This window comes from Rhinolophus sinicus, chromosome 2 (assembly GCF_057876585.1).
Source record: "Rhinolophus sinicus isolate RSI-liver-muscle chromosome 2, RSI-T2T, whole genome shotgun sequence".
Classification (NCBI taxonomy): domain Eukaryota; kingdom Metazoa; phylum Chordata; class Mammalia; order Chiroptera; family Rhinolophidae; genus Rhinolophus; species Rhinolophus sinicus.
The window spans coordinates 53,758,938-53,783,353 of record NC_142502.1 but is presented as its reverse complement, the minus strand read 5'-3'; the positions used below and the strand labels follow the sequence as shown (position 1 = coordinate 53,783,353).

General features: G+C 34.0%; 1 protein-coding gene across 1 annotated transcript; it reads right to left on the bottom strand.

Annotated features, from left to right (window-relative positions):
- Positions 1-1,093: 1,093 nt before the first annotated feature.
- On the bottom strand, positions 1,094-22,266 carry CCNC (cyclin C). Its single transcript, XM_019738873.3, has 12 exons — positions 21,961-22,266; positions 16,255-16,361; positions 15,259-15,343; positions 15,032-15,101; positions 12,474-12,525; positions 9,948-10,003; positions 8,973-9,008; positions 8,224-8,315; positions 7,533-7,600; positions 4,612-4,691; positions 3,875-3,993; positions 1,094-2,336 (listed from the first exon to the last, which is right to left on the bottom strand). The coding sequence occupies exons 1-12, from the start codon at positions 21,990-21,992 to the stop codon at positions 2,282-2,284; spliced, it is 852 nt and encodes a 283-aa protein (XP_019594432.1). The 5' UTR covers positions 21,993-22,266; the 3' UTR covers positions 1,094-2,281.
- Positions 22,267-24,416: the final 2,150 nt, after the last annotated feature.

Sequence of the window (24,416 nt, the reverse complement as noted above, 5' to 3'; positions counted from 1 at the left end):
ACTATATGCCTCCTGATGGAAGACACCTTATACAGTAGTCAAAAAAAATTTTTTTTGAACCTCAACCTGAGCAAGCCTTTAGATTCAATAACCAATTTATAGACAATACAGAGGAGAAAGGAACATGTTAAATGGCACCTCAAGGATACAATCAGTAAAATCCATATGGTGATCAACTCCTAGTAGGAAAGTGAACCAAAGGAGGAATTTTTAAAATGAGACGAAGGAGGAATCCATGAATTTTAAGATTTAAAGGATTTATCCACAAATTTCAATGTGAGGTCCTTGTTTAGATCCTAATATTATTTAATAATTTTTCATAATATTTATGAGATAACTGAAAATTTGAACACTGAATATTTGATACTACAAAATTATTATGACCAATTCTTGTTTAGGTACAATAATACTCTTACGGTTTTTTCTTAGAGAGCCATTATCTTTTAGGAATACATACTGATAAATTACCGGTGAAATGATATCTTGAATTTGCTTCAAAACAATATATATGTTAGAGGAAGTGGGTGGGAGTTTTGATTAAATTAAATTGGCCATGAATTGATAATTGTTGAAGCGGGGTGATAGGTACATGTAGGTTCATTACACTATTTTATCTATTCGTGTATATGTTGTTTTAAATTTTCTACAGTTAAGAGGTTGAAAGCAAAACTACAAGTCATGTATTAATTTTCAAAATAAAAAATTTAAAAGAATATAAGTAAGCTTAAAGGAAAAATTAGGATTAAGTCCATGATTGTAATGTAGAATCACTCTGCTCTTACAACCAAAGCCCAACCTTAATTCCTTCAGACCTGAGGAGAGGATTTTTTTCAAATTTCCTAGCCATCAGCCTGGGACACCTCTATTTGTCATTGGTCCTGACATTATACATAATCTCCCTTTCCACCTTATTTGATACTCTCCACAAGGAAGCAGAACTCTATAAAGTATGCTTATAAACCATTTCCAATTACTCACTTGACAAATTGTAGAAGGCTTTTCATAGTTATTTAAAGGAAGGCTTTTGATACTTATCTCTCAAAAAACAACATACGGTATATTCGAACAGAAAAATTCAAGACACTAGTCAATATAGCTGGAGAATGTATTTTTATTCTTGCAGTTTTATACTAGGAAGTCAACATTTAATTTAATAATTCATTGTTCACAATTGATTTATAAAAAAATTTTAATCCTTAAATTGTACATCAATATCCTATGACTCCAAGTGTTATCACTCTCCTTCAAGTCTGAAGAAAATGATTAATTTATTAAGTTCCACAGACAGCACAGTCCCACTGACATAACATTTAGTCTTAAGTCCTACGCTCATATGAGAATTAAGAACAGCCAGTATCAAACTGACTTGAAACCTGATTGTGTTCCTGGCTCAGGATACCTGTAATAAATTTGTAAATCCACGCTAAGACACAAAAATAAACTAGGGTGTGTATGTCATATAAAAAACTTCACAGTAGAGTAAAAATTAACATTAAAATGTTACCAAATTTCAACCATACTACGGCGTTTTATCCAATTATCCAATTTCAAAATGCCTGATTAACAGTGAATCAAATGCAAATAACTTCATGTAGGATTTTAAAAAAAAGTTTGCCCAGCATTTCAAAATGGTTACGGAATTAATATAACTTTTAAAATGTCAAAGTATGCTATACATATTGCACTTTTCTGCTAGGCTGGGCTAGTATCTTTCATGGCAAGATACTAAAACTACGGAATAAAATACACTTTTAAATCAATAGGTACTTGATTAATTTCCCTGAAATTATCAACATCATTACCAAAATCTTCCAGGATTTTGTAAGATTTGATTCCTTAAATACAGTTTTAAAGTTTAACTTAAGGAGGGAAAAAAACCCCTCATATATTTGACTTATTATGTCCTTTTTCGGTCTTTCAATGACCAAAGACAATTTTAAACAAATTATGCTTAATGTTTCCTGGCTTAATAAAAAGCTACAATTTCTATCATCCAAATTAAAAAATTCATAATCATCAAAAGCTATTAATTTTGAAATGTCTGTCTGTAGGTCCCCTTAGAACCTTTTCAAACTTTTATAATCAAGATATTTTAAATCAATTACGTACTAGAATCAAATTAAGTAAGGAAAAACTTATTTTTGCAAAAATAAAATCACTTCCCAATATGCTTGACAGAAACAAGCAATAGCTTTTTCATTTGTGTTCCATTGAAGACATTACTGAAATTTGTCCAATGGTTTATTTCCAACTGGTCCATTACAGAATTCTTCGGAATGTTTTAAGATTGGCTGTAGCTAGAGTTCTGACTTCCATTTGGACCCTGCTCTCCTTCACTGTTCAAATGGGAAAGAAAGAGATTTTATACCAATTAAAAGACTCATTTTTAACAACCTGGTAAGCCTAATAATTTTTAAAGTTCGTTATTCTGTGGTACAAATCTACAAGACAAAGACACTCCCAACTGTAATACACAGATGTGGAAAAATTAAAATCCAGAAGACTAACATTTGGTTTTATGTTTTTATTCTTATGTAACTTACACTTGACAAGCATTCTGGTAGTGTTCATATACACTAAAGAAATTTAAATTAGGGTATGGATTTCATTGTCATTACAGGTATCACTCAACATAGAGATTAGAGCTTCTGAACAAATTTCCTATAAAATTAAATCTCACATATAAAATCTTATTCCTACTAACCAGTTATGAAAATCAAAAAGTGTTCTTCCAAAAAAATTTATTGTTCAAAGGCACACTAAAATCATATGTAAATATTGCAAACCTTTATAAATTAGAAATATAGTGATTTCCTGGAAAATGCTGAATATTTAAAATAGAAATAACTAAAACTGAAGATACCAGTAACTGTGGCAAGAGGATTATAGCCTTTTCTTGTCCATCATCATCTTGCAGCTTCGGGCCCTGCCACTAGTGGAGAATCACTCAGGGAATTTCTGCAAAAAATGCATCCAAAGGTAGCTGTTTGAATGACTGCTTTAAAACAGCTCCTTGTGTATTTATTTCTTCCAAACAGTGATATTAACTTATCAGATCTACAAATCTATCTTAATGTTTTATAACTCAGTTATTTTTCTTGATAACTGATTAACATGGGCAGTATTTATTTCCCTTCTGACCTTGTTTCCCTACTCCAAATGATCAGATGTACAGTGAGAGCCGAGAACCACTGAACTAAATGAACAGATCCTATTAAAATGACAACAAAACCCCCTTAGCACAAGTGATGCATTTTTAGCAAAATTATGTTATTGTGTGTCATGGATCATTTGGGTCACTCAAAAGCCAAAATTCTTTATCTTTACATCAGATCAATAATCTAAGTTTTTGAAAACTGAGACCAAAATTTATAAAACAGGATTAACAGCCAGTAGCGAAAAAATAAAATGACAGAGTCAAAATGACTTGGGACTACTACAGGACTCTTTATTACTGAATTTCAGATGGACTCGCCTAATTCTGTCCTGTTTAACTTTATGTACAATATATAGCCATATGTTGAGGGATACCTGTAATAGACCTGCCACTGCATTAGGAAAAGAGGATCTCGCTAAATAGATTATCAGATTAAATTTTTTTAATGAGACAGTCTCAATCTATCAAACCACAAATTAAAAAAATAAAATAATTAGTATGTAGGGGGATTGATTTTGGACAGGTGTCCACCAACCTCAGAATGCCAGCATTTTGAATAAACCTACTTCTCTTTCCACACATACAAAAAATTAGTATGTATTATGAAATTTTAGAAGAAATTTTAAGAAAAAAACAAAATGTAATCTTTGAAAAAATGTGATAATGCATATGAAATATACAATTAAATGGAACCGATAACTAAACTCTACAAAGTACCTGTTTGGAGGAGGTTTTGGTTTCGGCATCTTACTAAGTATAGTTGCCATCTCTTTTCTCTCATCAAAATTCTTCCACTGCTCATATAGTTTTAAAATAACCCTGATTATTTCCAAAATCTAGAAGAAAATATTGAAAAATTCTCACTGGCAATATCAAACAGCATTTAATATGGAAAGAATACACAGCACACAGTAGGCATCGCTCAGAAAACAGTGAAAAGATAGTGTTTTTATCCTTAAGTATTCAGGTTAGATTAGACAATCCTGATAAATATGAAAGCACTATTTTCACCACATTGCTATTCTGGCTTTTCCTCCTAGCCTCTCATCTTTTAACAGGTAGGCCCTATTCATCCTTACCCATCTCTCTGCAGTTGGTTTCTTTCTATCTGCTGATATCTTAAACCAAAATAATATAGTAAGGTACTACTAGGAATAGAGGTCTAAATCACGAAGGAGTTTGCCACTATAGCGTACGTTCCTTTAATGCCAATTGTTTCAAACAATTTAATGGGAGGTAGTGCACAAAAGACGTTTGGATTGTCTGTTAACTACTGTACACATAAGTTAAGGTGCTTAAAAATTGGCAGCTACAAATCTGTTTCCAAATTAGCCCTTTTTCTTCACCTCAGTACACTTAACTTTGGAAAGGTAGAAAAATGGGCAAAAACCATTTTTAAAGGATAGAGGCTATGTTTTAAGTTTATATTCGTCTAAGGGAATTTTAAAGAATACCTTCTCCATATCCACAGAAAGCTCAGCAAACCACTGTCTGGCATCTTTCTGCTGTACAACACAGGCTACATGTAGGCAAGCTGGAAAGAAAACAAGAAACAAAGACCCACGTTTAACTACAAACATGCAATGTATGGACTCAGAACTAACGGTAATATTTTCACTTAAAATTTTCACATATATTTTCCACTATTCTCTTTTAAAATTGCATAGGTTCAGTTACTCCTGACTATGCCATCAATTTAATGTGATATAGACAGAAAACATGACGAGACTATATTAAGGTCCTTGACATCCCCTGCTGCTCACTGTGTGCCTGGCATGGTACAGCTGCCTTGAGAATCAGGGCATGTTAGAGAGGAAAAAAATCCAATGAGGAAATTAGAGCAGGGAAACGATCCCTGACCAGTGATATAAAGTAGTGCTCAAAATGTAATCAGAAGTCAGTGTGATAAAAAACAAACAAACAAACAAAAAAACCCAGCCGTTCAATATACTGAAAAATTTCAATATTCACTATATTTGATATGTCAATTGAAAGTAGTGTTTGTTGCCTCTGCTTTTTAAAGTTATTAGCATGTAATCAAATTAGGTGAAAACTGGGCACACTAGTACAGAATTGAGTGTTGTAATAAAATAGAGCTTAGAAAAAAATCTTGTACTATATATAACTATATACATCATATACAACTAACAGTAAAAATGACCAAGGAAAACAATCTATATCATAATTTTGCCCAATATAATTCCTACTGAGCAGCTTGGCTACCTGATCCTATTCCAGCTTGTGAAGAGTTATATTCCTTGGTGGTTACACGTATGATTTTGCTAAGGATGACATTCTAGGCAAACAGTGACTCAAACGTGAACTGATGCACTGGTTGCTCCAAGTCAAATGAAGGAAGCTATAAAGTAGGGCTTAGGTCCAGGAAGAACTGAGAGGCCAAACGACTGAAATTATAACAACAGGTAATTAAAACACAGTGGGAAATGCCATAAGAGCACATGTAGAGTACACTAGAGATAGAGGAGACATCCTAATCCCGAGTGAAATGATATAGAAGGTTTGGTTGGAGGGACGCTAGTGCTAAAAAGGTGATATCTGACCTAAGTCTTAAAAAAAGGTGAGCGTGGGAACAGAGAATGGTATGTATATAAATGTAAATAGAGGCTGTGGATTTTATCCAAAAATTGGGAGGAGCAGTGAAAATTTTTCCTTATGGGACGAATTCTGCATTTTACAAAGCTTTTTCTATTTTCAGCTCAGGTTTCTCCACCGTGGCAATAATGACATTGTGGGCTGGACGATTCTGAGACTGGCTTGTGCGCTATAAGCGACTTTAGCAACACCTCTGGCTTCTACCCACTAGACAGCAGTGACATCCCACCTCAGCTATGACAACTAAAACCATCTCCAGACATTGCCAAATATCCCCGAAGGAGCAAAATTAGGTCTGATTGAAAACCGCCAGCCTAGCTCAAGTGTAGACAGACTGGCTGGCTCTCTGAGAACAGGGATGCTGGAGGCCAACTGGTCAGGAAGAAGACTATTGTGGTAACCTGGACAGAAATGAGACTATGGCTATGAGATTAGTAGAGGTATTGATTACCAATCCTCAACAATAGGTACCAGTTACCAACTAGATGGAGGTATCGAAGGAGATCAAAGGACATAACTGCTGCAGTTCCAACTAAGGTAACTACTAGTGCTATTCACCAAGCTAGCAAAGACGTTAAAAGGAGCATATTTGAGGGGAAAGTGATCAGGTCAGTCCTACTCATGAGTCTGAGGTGCCAGTGAGATGCCAAGTAGCGCTATCTATAAGGAAGATGGATATAAAGAACCACTTAGGAGTAAGATCTTGGTTAAATGAAGAAATTTAAATGTTTCAGCACATAGAGAAGCCACATGCCTCAGTGAGACTACTAGGAAGAATAAAGACAGGAGGGATGGCAAAGATGTGGCACATGGCCTGCTATTCCCTCCTTTCTACCCATGCAGATGTCGGCATTCCTTCTCACTGAACCCAGATGCCGCCTTCGAGTCCTTCCAAATACAAGTGCTTTCAGGGAGACCCCAATACAAAAAAAATATAACTATTTACCATTCGTGATATAAGAAGGGTAAGAAATATTAACATTTAAGGAGTAATTGAAAAAACAGAAAACAAGCAGTCTGGGTTGGTAAAAGAATGGGGGGCAGTGGGGGTAGGACTGGATCCAGAAGACAGAGTCATAGATATCAATAGAAGGGAACAGAAACTAACAAGTGCCTAACATGGCAGGCAGTATTTGGTGCTCTACAACATATCTCATGTAATTCTTGCAACAACTCTATATTGAGTTGTTAGTATCCTCCACATTTTACAATTAAGGAAACAAACTCAGACAAGTTAGATAATTTTCCCACAATTATAAAGGAAACAAATTTTAAACCTAGGATCATCTGACTCCAAAGACTGTGTTCAAACCCATTCCAGGACTGCCTTCTGCAGACAACAGAGTGGTAGCTAACTCCCTCCACTAAGGCATTCAAGACCACAGAGGCTCCTTTACTCAACCTGAGGACTTAACTGGGCTCAGGAAATAAAAGGCCCAGTTATTTTATGTGAGTTACAGCTAATATTAGCAGACTTAATGCTGAACTTCCCCTGCTAAACAAATAAAAATGTTCTATTCAAACACTGGTTAAAATTATTTCAAATGATTAAAAAAAAACTTACCAAAAAAGGGGGGTGGGGGGACAATAATCCTGATTTGTGACAGTTGCAGTTCATATTATTGAAAGTTCACATGCAAGGATTAGTCTATTACTTCATGGGACATAAAAACATAAAGTACAATAGGGTGAAATTTATTTCAGGATGACCTGAATAGGTTTGTAACAATTTCACTAATAAAGGTGCACCACACTTACATACCTAAAGCTATCATGAAAGGAGGATACAGTAGGCAAAGATCCGTTCTGTAGGTATCATTCACTATCCTCCTATAGAAATGTAAATCATATTATTACTGAAACCAGAACTACCTCATATGACTGTACATTTCCCCCCAAAAAGGGCTATATTTCCCATCTTTGTACACATTTATTTCTCTTTTATATTACTGAAGCAGATATAAAGGTGAAAACATCAAGGGGAAAAGATGAATACATGAATGTGTCAGTATTAAGCATTTTTAATGAATAAAATTATATTTAAAAATTTAAAAGCTCACAATAAATTACAAACAGATCTTTTTCTAATTTTTAAAAAATTAGAAAATCAGATAGGGAACCAGAAATTATACAGCGAATTCATATGTATGTTGAATACCACTAAAAAGTATTCTGATAATTTTAAAGATAAACTGTCTTTTTATGTAAACAGTCTGTTTTTCATAATAATCAAATTTCAATGGAAATATTAATCAAACAGATAATTTAAAGATCCTTATCATTTTAGCATTTGTACCAATAGTTATTAAAATTAAACAAGTAGATATTTTGCTCAACATAAAATATCTTGGGGCACCAATTTAATTACTTTAAAAATGCTAAAGTTAATATTTAATTGTCAATCTTCCTAGCTCATAACATGTTACACTATGAATAACTTCTGTTCTAATTACCATGCAAGGGGAAGCAACATGTCTTCTTGGCCCATGTCCTGCACATACTGGAGCAAAGGTCTATAAGGATGATACACTATCAAGCAACAATCCTAGAAACAGTTTAAAAAATGTGTATGTATAAAAACAGATTTATTACAACACAAAAACCTTATCATTACCCAACTGGTTTATAATTATGTATTTCTCTAACTCATGCTTGCTTCCCTCTTATTCTCTTAAGCAAGCAGTATGGCAGCCCTACACTCTAATAGTAAAGGCAGTGCTCTCTCTGGAATATACCTTGGTAAATCGGTTGGCAGTCAGTCAGCATCCATTCCCTTAGAGACTCAAAGTGTCACATCTGCAACACACTGAAACCTCTTATTAGCCTATAAATCCGTAATTCCCAACTGGAGGAGCAGAATTCTGCCAAAGACATAATCTATCTTTAAATAACACCACACACATACACAAATTGTGCAAATAACTGACAGTGGTTTAATGTCCTCATTGGTTCGCTTGTAATCCTTTTATTATAGTTACTATAGAACAGAAAAATATTCCCATCCTAAGTAGGACATACAAATTATTTTACAGGCTTCCAAGAGGATACAGGTGATGATGCTAGTATGTACTATGGCTTCATGTATCACTTGGATGGTTTTAAAATGTACCTCCCTACAAATCGTTTCTTTAAATAATTTCTGACTTCACTAAATTTGAAAGTAAGTTTTACTCTATTAAGCACAGGGAAGAAATATACTTACCATTAGTTCTAAAAGATAGAATTCACATTCTAATATCTGTTTAAAAAAAGATTATAAATGTCAACATGAAACGCAATTAGATGAGTCTACTTAGTCTAATAATTTACAGACAGTAATTTATCACAAAAAATTACTAAAATTTTAAATCAAGAAAATAAACATAGTCATTATACTAGAATGAACATATACAATAAAAATAACTTTTACTATATATACAATTATGATTATAAAGCACTTTAATTCTTAAAAGGAAAAACCAGCCTCATATAAGCATTCTTTTTTTTCCCCTAAGCAAATCACCAAATGCCTTTAATTTCAGTGGGGGCAGAAGTGGAAGTCTAAGCATTCTTATTACTTATATTTATTTAAAATATCCTACATATACTTCAGATTTTCCAATATACTTTCCATTCAACAAATGCAAAAACACAATTATCTTCACTTAAATGCTGCTACATTATAAGTCAGTAAAAGGAAAGAATACTAAAAACGAAACCAAAAAATACAATTTAAATAGAATGAAGAAATCTCTTGCCAGTTGGAAAAAGGACATGCCTATTAAAATATCAATAGAAATCCATCTTCTAAAACAATGTAAAATTTCAAATATGGTTTTCGTACTATTCCATTATAGTAGTTAGCTCCAACTGCACACTAGTTATCACCTGGAAGCTTTTAGAAAATACCAGCCCCAGGCCTCAAGCCTGAAAATTCTTATTTAGCTGGTCTGGAGAGGACCTGACATCAGTATTATTAGGTTCCCAAAGTGATTCAATAGGAACCCAAGGTTTATAACCAATGCTATGGAGTACCTTTAAAAATGGTAGAAGCAATTCAGCTTTACTTAGAATTAAAGTCTATATTCTTATAGTATTTTAAACTGCCATTTCTAGGTGACTTCAATTTATTCTAATATAAAATGGAGCTAATATATGCAACTTTGACAAATAGTTTTACTTTATACAATATACTCACATGGTTCATCCTATAAGGAAATTCCTTTGGAAAGGCATATGAAAATCTAGTTTTTACTGCAGAAAACAAAAAAACAACTTAAACTGAGAAAATGGGAAAGTGAATTAACCGAAAATATCTTTAACACAGTGTAGACTATTAGAGGTAGGGCTAAATCATTCCTAGTAGGGGCGCTTGGCGATGTTAGGGATCCAGATTTTCTGTTTGTCTTCAGGCAAGGAGAAAGAGTGAGTGGCAGGAAGCCCTGGGCCCCCACTGTATTACAATCACAGAGCCTCAATTATATATTTATCATATTAAGGGTTCTGCAGCTTTAACAAAAAGGGGATTAAAAAAAAAAGCACTGGCTCTTATCATCTCTAAAATCTTTCCAGCTCTAGATGGTATTGTTTTATTCTTCAGTAATTTAGCTTAGAAGGAACACAAGTTGTATGAGTTCACAAATATATATGTATATATTTATAAATATAGATATAAATAAATTGGAAAGATAATACAACCAAAAAATGTTAACAGTGGTTATCTCTGAGACTTAAAAGATTTTTACTAATCTGTACTCTCTAAACTTTTTTATAATAAACGAGTATTTATCAAAAGATATATTTTAATGAAAGCATGAATATATGTGCAAAGGTCTCTAAGGCTTTTTTCATACCACACAAAAACACATACATACAGCTACTAATCTTCTTAGTCACTAAGAAAGTACACATAAGAAAACTATTATCAATCCTCCAACTCCTCAAAATGGTATTAGTGTAAATCATTTAATTACTATTTGATATAATTGTATTCAAGTCTTTATGATGTAACATTTCATTCAATCAAGTGACTGCTGACAGGTTCTAGAAGATCTGTTCTGTAATCCCTTCCATTTGTACAAAGCCCAAGTGACCTCATGCAGATTAAAAAGAATTTAATTTTTTTTATGTACTGTATTTTCAAAAAGTTTCATTTTGTAAATTGATTATCCTAATAGCTATTTTAGATATGCAACATATGTCTGCCAAGATTTGAAACCTAAACCATTTAAACTTGACATCAGAAAATTTATACTTAATCCTTCCTTTCGTGTCTCCCTTAGTAAATTTGAAAACGTATCTATTAAGGTTGCTGAGTTTTATAATTTTTCAATAATTTGATTTTCCAGAGGGCAATTCAATATTTCATCAATGTCATATATTTGGTCTATTAAATTCTGTGGCAAAATGACTATTCTTCTATCCCTAAAAAAATAAGATATGGCACAGAAAAGATTTAACTAGATTATTACACTCTTCTCAGAAAGGGGAATGACCCAAAAATATAAAATGAGTCTGGCTCACAAACTTAAAAACACAAAAGCCTTCTCCCTCTTCTGTGTAAGATCACAGAGGTAAAATAAATAAATAAATAAATAAAAATCTGAATTATCTTTTGTTAGGTGATGTCTTTTTGCTTAACCTATGAAGACAGAGCATGGCATGTTAGTCCTTGTATACAATACTTTACAATCACTATTTTACAATGTTATTTCCTTTATTGTCATAACTCACAGGCAACTAAACCCCATCTTCTTAGATAAGAGCTAAGGCCAAAAGGTAAAACACCTTGCTCAAGGTTATTCAGCTGCTGCTTAGTGACAGAACTGGGTTTTAGAATTAGCTCTACTGACTACAGACTCAGCAGTATTTTCGGCACGTTTTTCAATATGGAGGGAAAATACATAATTCCCATCAAAAACATACATTACCGTCGCAAAAGAAATAGTTTACTCCACCCACAAGAATGACACAATGGCTAGTCATTAGGAAGCAATAAAGCACAATAAAACTGGGAAATATAGTTTTTCTTTAACCCTTATTATAAAAATAAAAGCCACTGAGTCGATGTTTTTGGATCAATAGTTACTATCCATTTTTTAACTTTAAAAGTAATGTCTTAAGAGTCAATACTACGGTTTTAAAATTCTTGTATTTAAACTATTTTTAGCTAAATACACTATACATAAAGGTGACCTCAGGAGATTTAATAAACCCAACTAATTTCTCACAGGTCTCAAAACTGAAAAAAAATCTTTGCCACAGGGTTACGAAAGTCAATTTGCGAATTTGTAGGGTATCCGATGGACAACTGTCTCGTTAGCGAGACCACCTCAGGGAAGATGTAGATGCCTGATCACTGCACTGTACACCTGAAGCTGAAGCGGAACAATAATGAATGCCAACTATAATTTTATACAAATATATAGTTACAAGAAGCAGAGTACAGTATTAGGAATTGAGACAGTGGAAATGTAATGGCTGTGTGCGATGTCAGAGGGGTAGTAGATGGAGGGAAGGGGGTTATCACTGTGTGAGGGATATAAAGGATAAATGTCTAACTATTACATTGTTTTGTGCACCTGAAACTAATAAAAAAAAGTTATATAATCACAAAAAAAAGAAAAACATACAATATACTTATTTTATAGAGAAAAAAAAAAATCTATGTCCTATAGTTCTTCAGAATTACATCCTTAAAGCAGGATATACTTTTTGCACTTACATACAGAAGTAGCAGCAGAAATCAATCTTGTATTTGAGACTACTCCAAATTCCTAGAGAAAGAAAAGTAGATGAAATCAGGTACATAGAAACCCAATGAACCTAAGGGTATCTGAGGTCTATTTAAAACAAAGTATATCCTATGTTTCCCTATAATCTGTTCATCTTCTACCCACTTGGGGATTTTAGATATGATATACTTAAATCTCTAAATGTATTACCTTTCCTGTTACAATTTAAGACAGGTGTTTAAATAATTTTATAATTTAACATCATTGAAACGTATCAAATTAGAATTCAAGCTCTAAAGTGACAGTGACAGTTTTCTGCACTCAATTTCCAAGGAGATTGTTTAGATTCTATGCTTAATTGCAAGAATATTAAGTATGCTTCTTATTCAGTTGAACCTGGTCTAACAAATATTTCATGCCATTTGATAACAAAACAGGTGAATCTCTGAAGATAAACTTTAATATCACCAAAAGAGCTCAAAAGACCACACCAACAATTATTCTTTTTGGAACAGGAAGACAAGGATGATATAGACTGAGACTTCTAATGTCAGTTCCCATTTCCTCTTTGAACTTTTTAGACCACCATTGCAAATATAACTGAAATTTATGGGGTGATCCACCTTACATATATTGTCTCATTTAATTTGACTAACCTAGATTACTAAAGCCTTCACTTCATTTTAAAACAGAAAAATCAAGAATTGGTTCCTTATTCTACAATAGAAACAAAACTAAATCTAGTCTATTCAAATACGTTCAACCCACATCCTTATTGGAAAAGGAGGGCAGCAGGGGCATGATGTGAGTATATGTATCTATATTCACATTTAAACCACATACCATAATAACTGAAACTAAAAGGTGAACGAACACCTGAGACATCTTCTTAAGTGCCATTTTCTACAATTCCCACACAACTGGACAACATACAGAAAGACTTGGTCATAGTTAAAGATAAAAAATATAATGGTATAACCAAATGGTACATTTTTTTGTAGGAATAATTTTTTATCCAAAATTCTTCAAGTGAAAACTTTCATTCAGTAAATCATAAAATAGGGTTCTACTCAGTAAATCATATAACAAAATATATTAAGAAACAAAACAAATTAAAATCCCCAACTTAATCTGTAAGAGTAGAAGTTTATAAAAATTTTCTCTAGATTCCCATACTGGTTGTACTTCAGATACAAAAAATTACATGGTAGTATTTGGAAAAACCAGCCCATAATACAAGCCGATTAATAAATATTTCTTTTTCCATCAAAGAACTTAATAACAACAAAGCTGGTTCTGCCTCCTTAAACTATCACTTAGAATTAGAAAACCTTAAACCTCTAGAAAGCTTGTCTTAATATAATTTCGAATACAGTCAACTCTCATTATTTTAGATAAGTAGGAAAGATGTCATGAATAATCCTAGATAATGATTAAAACAAAATTCAAAATGAGTACTAAAAGGAATGTAAACTCACTAGGTTAAAATTACATTTAACATTCAAGAATACAATTACTATTCTAAATACATAATCAAAAAATATAAACATAATAAAAAAGCTTCACGATGCTAGCAGGGGTGTCCAAACTGCGGCCCACGGGCCAACTGCGGCCCGCAATCCATTTTTTATTGGCCCGCAGCAAATTCCAAAAATATATTTAGTTTACTTAAATAAACCAGGTGAGGCAATACATACTTCGCCTCGAGTGAGTGGCCCGACTGTTTGTGTATTTTACCGCATATGACCCTTGGTAAAAAACGTTGAAAAAAGTTTGGACACCCCTGTGCTAGAGTGTTATGAATTATGAAAACCAATCAATATCTGCAACTATTTTCTGGATTTTACCTGAGCTCTCTCAAAAATACTGAAAAGGTAAACAAGGTGAGCAGAGATTTGGTTTCAGCGACAAGTTCCCATATCTCTTCTCTTTCTCTCACCTAATTTCTCTACCTTCATGCCGAAATGATTTCTTAATACAATCGACATACCTAGAAACCCCCTTAATCCTTGCCTTCCCTCTGGCTTGGTAGGCAGCCAACCATCAGAAGGCAAGGAGGGAAGACAGCAGACATAGGAAGCATATGGGAGAGAAGGAGGGACATTCCCAGGTTATAGTAAGAAGCTGCGGTACTTATGGAATACTACTTAGTGCCAAACAATAGATGTCTTAGAGGTAGTAAAGCAAAGCAGTTAAGAGCATGGAATTAGGAGCTAGACTTCCAGCGTTCACATACTGGCTCTGCTGCTTGCCAGCTCTATGATCTTAGGCAAGTTTCTTAATCTCTCTGTGGCTCAGTTTCCTCATTTATGAGGACAGAACTACTATATATCTCATAGTTTGTTATGAGAATTAAGTCAATTATAGTTGTAAAAGTACTTAAAATAACACTGGATACACAGTAAGTGGTAGGTAAGTGTTAAATGAATATGTAAAGTTACGTGTGTATTTCTTTGATTTTGCATAAATCACCATCTGTTATTATTTTTAAATAGGTAATATGAAAATTGGGACAGATTCTTTGATGAAAAACAAAATTATTTCTTACCTCTACTTTGGATGCCAAAAACACACATGTAGGAGCCATTAATACAGGATCTATACTTTTCAGAGAATACCTAAAAAATGGTAATAGAAAGTTAAATGTAGAAAACACACCAGAAAAAAAATCAAGATAACTATGGCAAACACATGATTCATTTATACTAAGGTTCATCAAAATTAGATAAGAGTCTCAAACAAGCACAACACATTCGCAAAATAAAACAGTCCTACCTGGCATAGAATCTCTTGAAATAGACTGTAGCAGTGGCAATAACTTGTTGTCTTAATTTAAGATGTTCACCTAATGCTTGGATAACTAAAAGAAAAATAAAGTTTTAAATGTATCTTCTGGTAGCATTATAATATTAACATTGAACACTAAGTTCCATGTGATTAAATCATAACTACATTCATTTTTAACAGAGAAAAACCTGCACATGCTATAAAGCTCCATTTGGATCACAGTACTAAAATTTGTAAATTTGATAAAGTATATAGGTATGCATAAACAACAACAAAAAATAGAACTTGCCCTACAGCAAACACTATTCTTGTGTTACGGAGGTTGAATGATAGATTTTTCTCCTCTATATTCTAAGTTTTATCAATGCCTTTCGTATTTAGAATATTTAAAAAAAATAAACACCTATTAAACTCATAACTACTGATTTATAAAGTTTATTTAAAAATCCATAATGAATCCTCAAAACAATAGAGAGGTAGGTTTGCAGAACAGTGAACTGAAGGTTAGAAAGATCATGTAACTAAGCTACCATGTGCCCAGAACAAGGATCTTCTGAAGCCTCTAAATTCCCTTCCCGCCAAAGCAAATTTGTAAGACAGGAATGTCCAATATAGAAAGTCAATCCAAAGAATCCTTTATCCTCAAGGCAATCTGCTTTAGACAATCTTAAATTGGGTTTACACGCTTGAAACCTATATAATTAACCAATGTCACTCCAATAAATTTAATAAAAAATTAAATGCATGATAAAAGCTTAGGGAGATTAATGAACTCTTTGAAGCTGTCTCTGACATGTAAGATTCAAAAAAGACTTATTTAGATCATTTAACAAGAAAGATAACTGAATATGACTTGTAAAAAGAATATATGTACAAATAAAATGTTAAGTAAGGACTAAAACAGCTCATCACAAATTACTACACAAAAACATTAATTCAGCGGTAATCAACTACACTATTTCAACCAATCAAAAAAATGTTTACCATTTGTAAAAAATATTTGTAATTTCCAATATTCTTCTTCTGAGAGAAACTTTAAGTCCTTTTGGCGTTCCTTCAACAGATCTTGTTTATCCAAAATCCATTGCAAACTAGAAGAAGCAGAGATGTGAAGACGTGCTATAGAAAATCAACTAACAAAGTCACAGAAAACATTCTAAGATTAAACAGGTTATTAAGCTTCTGAGAAATATACAGCACAAGTAACCTTTGAAAGACAGTACTTTTCCCACATTCCTTGAAACTCCAACACCAAGAATTATCTCACTAATAAATGTAAACATGCCCTGAAAAAAATTCTGTTCTAATCTTTTCTCTCTTTCTTCTCAGTCTCTCTCTCCTCTCTGTCATTAGCTTATACCATATTTCACTGATTCTCAGCCTTTGATAACAAGATGCATCTTACAATCAGTGATGTCTTAGCCTTTAATTGGCAGTACATTTATTCTTTCTTAGTGATACATAATATAATGGTGAAATTATCTGGCACCAATTGATAGTGCCTGAAGATTTGATGAAGTATATCTCTTCTCAGTTGTTCATGAGTAACTAGAGTATTTAATTGCCCTAACTCACAATTACAATCATGTTAAAGCTGCTTCATAGTTTATTACAACTGATAGCCTCCTCCTCCTGCCTAGTCAAGTCTACTATTTTTAACCAGAGATATTCAACGGACATGATCCCCAAAAAACTATTCTGCAAACTGCTTTTGTCACTCAGTATGTACTGAAAGTCTTTCATATCAATGAATTTATTATTCAGCATCCTTTTCAAGTGCTGCACAGCTTTATGGGTGGATCATTATTTATTTAGTTAATCCCTACTGATAAACATGTAAGTTATTTTTTCACTATTACAAGTAATACTTCCATGAGTATCTTTGTAATTCATTCTTATATATTTGGTTAATAATATATTTGGAATAATTTCCTAGAAGTAGAAGTGATGGGTCAGTTTTGCTGGTAACTTGGACATAAATTGTTCCATAAAAGTCACACCGATTTCCATTTCTACTAGTAACAGTATACACGGGTGTGTTTTAAAATATTTAACCCTATGGGTTACTGCCAATATGTTAAGTACTTTACAAGTTTAAGGCAAATCTGTATCTTATTATTTTGGGTTTTTTTAAGTGTACTTCTGAGGTTAAAAGTTTTTCCATGTGTTTATTGGCCAAATATAATTATTTTGTACATTATAATTCTAATATGTCTATTTTTCTAATGAGATGGTCATCTTTTTTTTTTTTAAGAGATTCTTCTGGATAGACCTAGAGGTTATTATGCTAAGTGAAATAAGTCAAACTGAGAAAGACAAATACCATATGATCTCACTTATATGAGGTGTCTAAAGAACAGAATAAACAAACAAAAGACTCAGATACAGAGAACAAACTGATGGTTACTAGATGGGAGGGGGCTTGGGGGGAAAGGTGAGAAAGGTGAAGGGATTATGAACTACAAACTAGTAGTTATAAATTAGTCACAGGGATGTGAAATACAGTATGGGAAATATAGTCAATAATATTGTAAAAACTATATAATGTCAAAACCATGTATAGTGTCAGATGGGTACTAGACTTATCGGGGGGATCACTTCACAAATTATATAAATGCCTAACCACTACGCTGTAACCTGAAACTAATATAAAACAATACTGAATGTCAACCATAATTTAAAAAAATATATAGTCACAGAATGTAAAGTATAGCACAAGGAATATAGTCAACGATAATGTAATAGCTATGTACAGTGTCAGACGGGTGATGACTTGGGGTTATCACTTTGTGAAGTTTGTAAATGTCTAGTCACCATATTGTTTTGTACACCTGAAACTAATAATAATAAAAAAAAGATTCTTCTGATCTAAAGTTTGTATATTATGGATAATAAATCATTTGTCTGTCAAATATACTGCAAACATTTTCCAAGTTCATCATGATCTCACAATATTTAATTATTTGTAATACAGAAATCTGAATCATATATTCAAATACACCCATATTTTACTTCGATTTTATGCTTGTCACCCATGAGAAGGCCTTCCCTGACACCAAATGACACATATCATTTTATATATATATATATATACATATTCACTCATATTTTCTAATACCCTTAAGGCTTCTTCTTTCAATTTGTGATCCATCTGGAATTCATTTTGGTACACAAAGTATTTCCTGATGTATAATTTTATCATTGTATTTGGATCTTCTTTATAATTTCCTATTTTAATTTGTTTTTCTTATTCCTATGCCATGGTATTTTAAAACATGTTAAATTAAATAATTAAAATCTGGTATAGAAAACACCCCTTCTTTGCTTATTATATTTTTCAGAAAAATTTCTGGGTATTGTATTGTAATTTTTATTCGAAGACCTAAATGTCAAGTCCCAAAAGAGAAAATCCATTCAAAATTCTGTTTGGGATTGCATTAAATTTAAAAATCAATATAGGGAAAAATGATACCTTTACAATGCAAGAAATCAAATCCCATTTACTAAAATCTTTATGCTCTACTATGGAATTAAAATGTTTTCTTCCTGTAGGTCTTGTACATTTCTTAAGTTTATTCTTGAGTATTTTATATTTTCTCTCATTACTATAAATTACATTTTTCTATCATTCATTTAAAGGAAGGCTTTCTATTTTGATATTCTGTAACTGGTGAGCTTATTAAACCTTTATTATTTCTAATAATTAAATTAACTGAAGTTTTAGATTTTATCTCTGTATACGGACAACTTTATCATTCTTTTTGTATCTCATTCTATCAATTGCATTCAGTGGCATATTAAAACAATGTTAAAAAGGCACAGTAATTTTCCTAATGTTTCCCCATTAAATATCTCTTTATGCTTTGACGTTTTTATCATGTTCAGAAAACACCCTCTTTTAGTTAAGAGTTTTAGTCAAGAATATATGTTACATTTTATTACGTCTTTGTGATGCTTTCACTGTTTATTAACAGATTTCCTACTATTCACTATTTTTACAATAAAATCACTATCATTTTTTTATACTTTTAAGGTATATTGGATTCCACTTGGTAATACTTTATAATGTTTGTATCAATATTCAAAAGTGAGACTGTTTTTAGTACTTTTGCTAGATTTTACCAGCTTCATAAAGAAAACTGTATTGTAGCTTCATAAAGAAAACTGGAAAGCTTTCTTTCTTCCCATGTGAACTAGAACAATTTCAATATCAGGACCTCTTGATAGTGGGGAAAAAAATTACTCATGAAATAATGTGGGCTTGGAGCATTTTTTAAGGAGTAGTGCTCTAACTTTCTTAATTTATTTTGACTTTCAAATTTATTACCATGGAGATAACCCAAAGGTACATCTGGGTTTACCTTTTTCATTCCTAATTTTGTGTTTTTGTATTATCCCTTTTCACCTGGATTCAACTAGCAGTTTAGTCTACTGTTTTGGTTTTCCCTTCCAAAGAACCAGCTCTTATGTAATTTCTGGCTATTTTTTTTCTTTTTAATACATTAATATCAGTGTTACTTTTACTCTTCTTTTTTTCCTTAGGTTTATGTCACTGTTTCCTTTTTAATATTCTTAAGGAGAATATTTGATCTATTTTTATTTCTAAGTTATTCAGGATGTTAATTTTATTACAAATTTGGCTTTGCCTACAATATATGGATATACATTGATGTCATTATGTTATTTCCTTGATATTATGTAACTGTATTTTCAGTTTCCTCTTTGATACAACAAAGTACCCAGAGTTAATTTTGTATTTTTAATTTTTGTAACCTGTTCATTAATCCATTCAGTCTACCTAGGAAGTATTTAGTGTCCTTCTAGTTTGACTGCATCATAGTCAAAGAATGTGTTGTGTTCTAATACAACTTTCTAGAAAATACTGTGATTTGTTTTGTTCCAGAATTATTATTAATTTCATCTCTAGTCATTTTGTTTTTAAAAAAATTAATTTCACAAATATTTAAGTTTTTCCTCACAGCGCATAGTATGGAGTATAAACCAAAACTTATAAATACCTCATTTCATCAAAGATGACACTGATTTTAAGATTCACTATTATGCCATGCTGATTTCAGAAATACTCAAATGTGCATCTTAGAGTCATGAAATACAGCATATTTCACATCAATTTTCCTTTCACCAAAAGCACCTAAAACAACGGCTTTCATAATTATTTTGTTTTTCCAGAACTGTCTTGTCTTTCATACTTGTTACCTTTTACAGAGGAGGGACTCCATGCTTCTCAAAGAATTTGAGAAAGGCAAGTGGCCCCCTTCCACCAAGACTATCTGAATTGGAAGGCAAGGCGATTCAAAACAGCACATTTAATGTTGTAATAACTTTATACTTGAAATGTGAAAAAAAATTGTTTTTATAAAATAAATCCTGCCCCTCTTTTGATAAGCATTCTCACTGTGGCATAATGCTTATCAAAAGGGGGGAGGACCTTTTTATTTTAAGTTGAAAAACATATAAATTCTGACAATCAGCAGCTAGCTAGCTACCTGTTAATTCTCACACCTTCTTTCAAAGTTCATCAGAATACCTCCTCTCCACTGTCTAAACTTCCTGTATTTGAATTTTGCCCAAGCAAATACTCAAGTGAGTAAAATGTAAAAGAAAAATATGGTCAGAAGTAAAGCTTCTATAGCATTTCATCTCCACAGAATCACTCTAGAGCAAGAGAAAAACTTGATTTCTGAAAATAGTTTCCAAGCCCATTGTTCCTTTTTTCCTCCTGCAAAGGGCTAAAAGAATGAACAACAGAAATCCATCTTTTTCACAGAATCAAATCTAAATTACAGTTACTAATGCTCTCTTAACATTAAAAATAATTTACACTAAGATACAATCTTTATCAGGTTGTGTTCGTCTTCCAACTGTACTTGAAAAATCTAGTCAAAATTCACTTAGTCCGGTCACCCACCGTCCTGACTGCTTAACCAAATGGATTTAGGGGAAAATATTTTAAATATTACTCTAGCTCTTCCATGGTCACTGACAGAAACAAAAACTTCTGAAAAACGTTAAAGAAATAGGCAACATCAATGGAAAATACAGATTTAAAATATAAGGCACAGACCAATGAAATGGATAAATTCTGAGAGCACCTGCCCCATACCTTACCAACATAACACTCCACGTAGGCATAAGGTAGTGGCAGGAATCAGTTAATGTGAAGAAATAAGTCTGGCTCCCCCTCTCCTCAAAATAATATTAAATCCACTCAAGACAGAAAGTGAGTGACAAAAGACTGCGATGCCAACCCACTGAAGAGATCCGAGGCAAAAAAATGACCCACAACTGTCCTGAAGAGCCAGCCTCACAGTCCCGAACTGGGTCACATTTCCCATACCTGTGCCCACCCCATCCTACCCCACTCCCTTCCAGGCCTAGCTAATCCAAAAATACGAAATTAAAATCCCGAACCTTCCTACCTCGTAGACTGAACCCCCTTCCCCCACCTTTCCCGCTAGCAGATCTTCCCCACCTTCCAAACCCGGCCAGGGGGCGGGGAGAGAGGAGTTGCCAGAGAAAAACGCATCCCGCTTCCGGCCGCAGCCGCCTCCCGGGAGACTCCGCGGCACTCGGGACAGGGGCCAGGATCCAGGCCAACGGGAGTCGCAGGCCCCGTCCGCACCGCCCCCCAAGAGCCAGCCCAGGGTGAGAAGACGGAAGATCACTTACTAATGGGAGCTCTGCCAAAAGTTCCCTGCCATGGAACACAGCTTGCCCTGATAAAAAAGCACCAGCCGGCGGAGCGGCCCGCGGAGCGACCATAGACCCAGCCCGCCCGGTAACCGCGCTCCTCGATCTGATCTGCTCGGCTCCGCTCCGCGGCGGCGACGGTGAGAGGAAGAGGATGGCACCCAATTCTTCTTGACGCCGGCCGGCAACACTCTACTGTGTAAACCGGTTCCTATGGATAAAAGTTCCGGCCCGCCCCCGCCGTGGCGGAGGAAGCCGGCTGGGAGGAGACAGCCCGTGGACGCACTGATAGTGCCTGGGAACTAGGCTCTCGCGAGACCTTCGCGCCAGTTCAGGGCTGGAGCCCGCGTGGTTTGGTCTTGTGGGGGTAGTGCCAATTCGCGAGTGGGCAGTCAGTTGGGAAGCAAGCCAGTTCAGGTTTTGTTTTTCCATGTTACACGCCTCCAAAGCTGCACGGTGGCATTGTATTAAACGTTTACTGACTTCAATTCTTTCTCCTGTGATTGGAAAGAGAAAGATTATTTTGGCCCCAAGGCACTACCAGAACCTACTGGCACCAAGCCGCATATGTTCTTCATGGAGTTTTTTTGGGGTGAAGCAGAAACATTTAGAGTAAAAATGTTTTTGTTTAATGCCAGAGAACCACCAGTTTTGCATAACAGCTAAAAGCATTTCTCTATTACATGTATATGTATATGTACACATACATATTCACATGTATGTACCAAATAGAAACATACAGCCAAAATTGCAATAATTCAATTTTACAAGATGAAATAATTTGTATTTTCCATTTCTATTATCATTGTGACATTGCAATTATTGTAAAACTTATAATCATTTTTTCAAAGATTCGGCATGCTTAAAAGTTATTCATAGATTAGTGTTCTGAGGTAGCTTGGGACAGTATTTTTCACACTGTGGGTGGAGACCAATTAGGGTGTGGTGAAATTGAGTATGATAAGCATTTTCCTAAATTAAGTTTTAAATTATCAAGTATGTTAGAAATAAGGATATTTAAAAGTTTTGATTCTTGGCAGCCAGATAGCTCAGTTAGTTAGCATGCGAACTCTCAACAATAAGGTTGTCGGTTCAATTCCCACTTGGGATGGTGGGCTGTGCCCCCTGCAACTAATATGAAAACTGTGATTGGACTTGGAGCTGAGCTGCACCCTCCACAACTAGATTGAAGGACAACGACTTGGAGCTGATGGGCCTTGAGCAACACACTGTTCCCCAATATTCCCCAATAAAAAGAAGTCTTAAAATTTTTGATTCAGTTACATATTATATAGGTACCTATCTCAAGATCTGAAATGTATATTTAGTTACTTAACAAAAATAATGTCACACATCACTTCCATAAAGTCCTATAAAATTTGATGTGGATTAAACTCCTCTCTTTGATGGTTGATCTTCAAGAATGTAGTGTGTTTCCATCTTTCAACTACTCTCTCTTGGTTCTTTGCCTCCAGGCTTAAAATCTTTCTAGAGAGAGTGCCTAGGACTCTCACAGGCTCTTAATCAGCGTTAAGAGACTTAAACCTGAAACAACATAATCACTTCTTCTCTTCCCATTGACCAGAATAGGCACATGCTTCTAATTTAACTGCAAGGGAGGCTGAGAAATGTAGGGGAGCCTGTAGTATATTTGATAAACACTACTGTCTGCTACACCGCAGATCACAGTCAAAAAATGTTTGAAAGGCAGTAACTTAAGAAACACCAGACCCAAAAGATATATGAAAAAATGATCAACTTCACTAGCTATTAGGGAAATGCAACTCAAAACCACAATGAGATACAACCTCACACCTGTTAGAATGGCTACTACCAATAAGACAAGTAAAACAAGTTTTGAAGAGTTTGTGGAGAAAAAGGAACCCTCATGCACTGCTGGTGGGAATGTAAATTGGTACTGTCACTATGGAAAACAGTATGGAGTTTTCTCAAAAAATTAAGAATAGAATTACCCAGCAGTCCCTCTTCTGGGTATCTACCCCAAAAGTCCGAAAACATTTATCTATAAAGATACATGTACCTCTCTGTTCATTGCAGCATTATTCACAGTGGCCAACACATGGAAACTACCAAAGTGTTCTTCAATAAATGATTATTTGATGAAGATGTGGTGCATATACACAATGGACTATTACTCGGCCATGAGAAAAGATGAAATACCACCATTTGCGACATGAATGGATCTTGAGATTATTGTGCGAAGCAAAATAAGTCAGAAAAATTTGAGAACCATATGACTTCACTCATATGTGGCGTATAAAACTGAGAGCAACAAACGAACAAAATAAACATACAAACAAAAAAAACAGACACAGACAGAGGTTTAGTGGTTACCAGAGGGTAAGGGGGGGAGGAGATGGTAGAAGAGGGGAAAAGGGACCAAGTGTATAGTGATGGAAGGAGAACTAACTCTG

Bases quoted from the DNA above. Each gene is read 5' to 3' on its own strand.
- CCNC (XM_019738873.3), bottom strand. From the start codon at position 21,992: ATGGCAGGGAACTTTTGGCAGAGCTCCCATTA. The intron at 9,009-9,947 runs GTGAGTATATTG...TTTTTTAAACAG, and splicing joins TTCCTTATAGGATGAACCAT to ATATTAGAATGTGAATTCTA. The intron at 8,316-8,972 runs GTAAGTATATTT...AACTGTTTCTAG, and splicing joins TCTATCTTTTAGAACTAATG to GATTGTTGCTTGATAGTGTA.